This window comes from Asterias amurensis, chromosome 4 (assembly GCF_032118995.1).
Source record: "Asterias amurensis chromosome 4, ASM3211899v1".
Classification (NCBI taxonomy): Eukaryota; Metazoa; Echinodermata; class Asteroidea; order Forcipulatida; family Asteriidae; genus Asterias; species Asterias amurensis.
The window spans coordinates 19,013,422-19,019,109 of record NC_092651.1 but is presented as its reverse complement, the minus strand read 5'-3'; the positions used below and the strand labels follow the sequence as shown (position 1 = coordinate 19,019,109).

The window sequence follows — 5,688 nt, the reverse complement described above, 5'->3', positions numbered from 1 at the left end:
GACTTGTCTCAGATCTCGGAATGTTAATATACGTGTTGCGTCACTTTTGTGGAACCAGTATTTATTTCCTGTTACAGGTATAGTACCTGATTATATTTTTAAAAGTATGTGTTTGCTTTGAATCATATCTAATATCTGCCAACTGCTTCAACCTTGCGACGGAAGCAAATGCTAGATACAATTGTTTGCCTATTTGACAACAAATTATTTGGGAACTTTAAACACCCATTTTGATAGGTTTGATAAAGTTTACTTTACAAAATAATCGGCCAATGATTAGTTGTAGTTAATTGAACACTAACAATGGGTTATTGTCTAGATCCCAACACTAATTCAAGTCAGCCAAGCACTCACAATATTACATGTTATTAGTGCATTGTGTGTTGTGTATGCAAAAGGTTTGTGTATGGTTTGTTTTGAAATGGCACTATCTGTCAAAATTCATTCAGAGAGAGTCTTATAAGCCTTTTTGAGGTATGGCGGACGTGACACGCGCGCGTCACATGCCACGACTGATGCCGCGCTCACCATGTTGGTGGTCATTAGGTTTACGTGTAAACGCCACGTCGCCTAAAATGCGCACTTCACTGAATAACATACTTAACAGTGTTGTAGCATTGTGTCCGCCATACCTCAAAAAGGCTAATTGTTTCACCCCCTGCAAATTTAACTTCCCTAATGTTTGAATACCCACAAAGGCTTTCGGTACTAACTGGTATCATAACTTAACCTTCAGATAAATTTCACTCAGCGTTATTATTGTTGCTTGGGTGGTTTGGTTTATACTAATCTTGTATCATACATTAGCCATCAGGTATGAGAATTTTCAAACTTTTCTCTATATCCTTTTCTCCTACAAATTGGCATGAACTAGAGACTCCATTGAGATTGTACATGTATAGACCTTAGGTCTTACTCTCTTTTATTTAACAACTTTTTTAGCTTGTACATAACTGACATATATTTCACCAGGCATGATGCTTTATTCTTGAAAGACAAAGGGCACCAGAAGGTGGTTTCTCTTTTTTAAAGGGCACCTCTACATGAGGAAATTGTAAATTTATATTTGAACTTTTCAAGGGGCCCCAAGGCAATCCTCCTTGAAGCATCAGACCTGCTTTAGCTATCCACTTTTCAACCCCCACACCTCCACCACAGAATTTATTTTACAATAATTACTAAAAGCACATTTTTTTCTATACAAATCCTCTTGCTTAAACCTTCCTTTGATTTTTTTTTTTTTAACCATTTGTCATGACTTTGCACAAATGATTTTACTTGATATTGTGTCTTACTGTCTACTTTCGTGGTTTTGTATCAAAATCAAACTTGTTCAATAAGCCAAACAGTATTGGTTTTTGGTTTAAAATAACATGTTAGTTTTAAATAAAAATCTCATTGGAAAATAATAAAAATTTTGCAAATAGCATTTGGAAACGCCTCAAATTATCATTGCTATGTTGGCCACAATCAAAATAAACCTAATGCGATCAAACCCAAAATCTGAAACAAAACAAACTGTTTATTTAATCATTTATAAAACACTAATAAAACTTCTGGTTTGGTTCAATTTTTCACACATCTTTCTATAAAATATAAAGCTGGTGTTTCATTGGAAACTAGATTGTTAAATGAACTTAAGCCTACTCTTCCAGAATTTTTTCAAGTTATCCTATTTGTCACACTAGTATGTTGTTACGCTCTAATTTTTAAGTACTTTCTTTGAGCAGACCAAAAATGGAAAAGTGGCATTTTGCCTAGTTTTTTTAATTGAACAAAATGATTTAAATTTCCCAAAGATGAGATAATGAATTGCCAAACTCATTTCAGAGATGGTGAAATAACTGAAAAAAATGCAAAGGCCTTTTGTATTCAAATGTCTTTTTACAAGTAATGTTCTGGAAAGGATTGCTGTGTTGGCTGTGGCTGTTGCTAAGGTAGTATAGCCAATGCTTCAACACAGGTGTAGGCCTACTTAGTGATAGCTGCAGTCGCTAGTTCAGAAGCGGCCTAAGGTTTGCAGGGGATAAAAAGAAGACTGGCACCTTTTATTTTCTTGTGAATCAATGCTGTGGAAACTATTGACAAGTCAGGGAGTCAGACAAAGTCAGCATTATTACTGTCTAAAGTGTAGAATTTGATTATTACAAAACCAAGTTGTATAAATATTGCATTTGTTGTGGTTAATTATCATTAATATTTTGGGGTTTGTTTCTGTGAAATATAATAAATATCAAATCCAGATTTGAAATACACTGAATGTTAATTTTTGTATTTATTTAATTTTTTTATCTTTGATTTCCTCCCTGAGAATTGTGTTTTCAAAATTTATTTGTTGATTTTTTCTTTCTTTGAAACTTTTTTAACACTTCAAACCTATTTTATTTTGGGCAATGAGGGCGATATAACGCACGTCGTCTGTCGCCTGTCTGTGGAAATGAATTTTGTCGGATCTATTTTACGGACAAATTATTCCGCGATTTCCGTTTAGTAATGTTTTACTTATAGCAGTAACTGGTTAGATTATTAGGGAATCAAATCTACAGAAAATTTGTCCAAAACACTAAAAATTACAAATTTCAGTTCACATAATTATGAGAAAAATGTGTGAATTTAGGGACTACTTTGATGTGGAAGAACCAAATAAGTTTGACTGACTGAGGTTATAAAGCAAGATGGCGACCATGGTCGGCCAGTCGGCGATGACGAATCGGTCGCGGATATCATGTAATTATCTTGGAATTTGTGTATCGTTATAATACATCAGAAAGGTGAGTAAATTAATGAGATTTTATTTTGTAACATCCTGTGATTTGAGGAAAATTCAACATTTAGAACTGACACAAATTGGGTTTGTTTTTTCGCTGTTTTCACACGAAAACGAAACCCCAATCAGTCATCCTGCGTAGACAGTCTTGCCTCTCGCAGTGGGATGAGCCGCGCTTTCGTTGAAGACATGGGGGCTCAAAATTGTGAAACGAAGGTCGAGTTGGTCATTAGCACTGATTGGTGAAATCTTCTTCATTGCTGTTCTTATTCCACCATGATTGCAGTTTTTTAAAACATCTTCGTTTCATAAAAATAGTAACCCTAACTAACCAAGCTAAGGCTGTTTTTTGGCTTGTTTTGGAATCAAGTCAAGTTGGCAAACATAAACAACAGTTTTTATATACCAATCCAATCCAATCCAATCCAATGACAATAATGTCAATGACTGACAAATTCTGAATCTGGTAAATAATCTAACTAAATAAACTAGGCATTTCTTTATGGGAAACCTTCCATTTCTGACTGCCCTTTTACAAAATTTATGGTTGTTGCCTTGTTGGAATTGTTTACTTAAAAAAAATAATAATAATATTCCTCGACTTGAGTTGAGAAAATTGGTAGTACTAATAATTTTTGTTATTGACTTTTAAAAAAGAAAACTCAAGTGACATTTCATTGTGCAACCGAAAGTCTCACGCACTCATACCCAATGGAACTAAAATGGTGTTCAGAAATTAGCATTGTCAAAGTCAAAAGGTGACCAAAAAATGGCCTGTCTCTCTCTCTGTAGTCTGGACATTCTGTAAAATTTTCTGGACATGTAAAGATATAATTTGACGTTAATTAGGCCTAATGAAGATAATGTGGCATTCGTTAATGGCATGTTCGCCCACTGATATGATTAATTCCTGACTTTTTGCCCCAGGTTTTAAAAAAATAAATACTTTCAATGATGTGTCCAACCTTATGGTTGTAGTTGAAATGAAATAATTTAACATTTTAATTTTATACACGCAGGTCCCGTCCACGGGCACAAGGACATATCCATGGACGAGCAGACCATCTACAATCTCTTAGAATGCTCGGTGTGTTTGGAACCGCTGGACGTCACAAGTCGTGTGCTTCCGTGCCAGCACACGTTCTGCATGCGATGTCTGCAGCAGATTATCAACACCCGCAATGAACTAAAGTGTCCCGAGTGCAGGGATGTGGTCCCCTGCCGGTTGGTGACGGACTTGCCCACCAATATATTGCTGGTACGACTATTGGATGGGTTGAAGAGACCGGGGAAGGCCCCTGGGTCTCCCCCACCCAGGACGAGTAACGCTGGGATCGGTGGGGTCGGAGGAGAGACGACGGTGAGCACAAGGAGCACCTCATCAAAGGTGGGTGGTTCCTAGGGTTAAGTTTTTGGGTACCAAGGGAGTGAAGAAGTGGGGATCATATTTGAAGCGTGGAAATAGGTTGTTTACATCACAAAATTTAATACAGTGGTCTCGGAGTAATTTATGATTTGGCAGGCAATAAATTGAGGACGTGTGGAAATTAGTTTTGCTCCTTCTTAAAATACCTCTAATTCTAGCCACATATGGAGTGCCAATACGCTGGACTTCCTCTGTTTCATAGCCCTACACCCACAAAGAGCATCAGCAGGTGAAACGATTTTTTTGGCTGTATTTGCTGAACGTTTCACCCCAGTTGACACTTACCATCGCACAAGTGTAGAGAGTTAATAAAAAAATGTGCAGACATTTGTTTGAACATTGTCTGCCCATTATGTGGCATTGCCAATTAGTTGAGTCAAGTTTTTGCCGAAAGTGTTAGTCCACAAAGTAAAAGGAAATCCACACAGTTTAGAGGCATGTTTGTGTGGATCATCATAATCTACTGTGAAAACATCTTTTTAACCATATCGATTTCATAACAAACGGCTTTAAATGCTTTTCATGGACCAACCAACATCCGCTCATAATTTTGTATTTTAAAGATATTGTTAAACATTGTCTGATTGTGAGTTTGCTGGCCTGATGCTAAAATCACTGGCATCTGTCCCGTGGTCAAGTGTAAATTTTGAGCCCTGTTGTTGCTCTTTATACAGTCAACTAATAATTCCTACTGTTGAACGGCATGCATGTGAAATTGTTAACTATAATGATAATTTTTTATTATAGATGATCTTATAGATTTTTTGTATTATTAATTTTGTTTTGTCCTTATCAAACCTCAGATGAATACAAATATTAAATTATAAACTTTTAGTAGGAATGGTCACAAGTTTGTAAAACATTTCAAAATTTCAGCCTTGATAAACCTATATGTATGGATAGACCTCCAATTTGGTGATGATTGGTTTTTATTCTTCCTTCGGGCGTTTGGATTTTTCTGTTGGTGAATCAGAAATCAGTCATGTGGCTGGTTCGGTTTGTCATTGTTTTGTTTTCTTTGTCAGGCACACGTGCTTCCCAATTCGTATTCAGTTCTGTGGTTTTGTGATTATCCAATCCCTGACCTTTTGAATGAAAGTATCAATGCTCTACTTGAATGCTTCTTATTCTTCTAAACAAATGAAATCATTGCCAAAGAAAAGAGAGTTTTGCGCAATTTTCTTTTTAAAAAGAAGTTTGATTTTCCAGGTATTTTCTGCTGATTCGGGTCCCACCTCTTGTTGCTGTAAATGCAATCACTGTTGTAGTTTTTTAAGCAGACAATAGTGGCATACATCTTGTGTGTATGTGGTTAGCCTGGAGATATGGTGTGTGGCTGGACCCCCTTCATCATTCATTCTTTTGTGGTTCATAAGGTGGTTCATAAAAGTACCACTCGTGATTGGTACATGTGGACGGGAAAAAATAAACAAAACGATTGCTGGTGATGACAGCTCCTTCTTTTATGTATGTTTTTGAGGACTTAAAACTGTCT

The 5,688-nt window shown here is 36.3% G+C and overlaps 1 protein-coding gene across 4 annotated transcripts in view; it reads left to right on the top strand.

Annotated features, from left to right (window-relative positions):
• Positions 1 to 2,676: 2,676 nt before the first annotated feature.
• The window catches only part of LOC139936263 (E3 ubiquitin-protein ligase SH3RF1-like), a 46,296-nt gene continuing 43,284 nt past the window's right edge, over positions 2,677 to 5,688 (top strand). For all 4 annotated transcript variants that reach the window (XR_011785926.1, XM_071931056.1, XM_071931055.1 and 1 more), the window contains exons 1-2: positions 2,677 to 2,771; positions 3,787 to 4,154. Coding sequence is in view for 3 of the 4 variants with exons in the window: in XM_071931056.1 (XP_071787157.1) it covers positions 3,816 to 4,154 (339 nt within the window). In the remaining variant the exon portion in view is untranslated. The remainder of the gene's footprint in view (positions 2,772 to 3,786; positions 4,155 to 5,688) is intronic.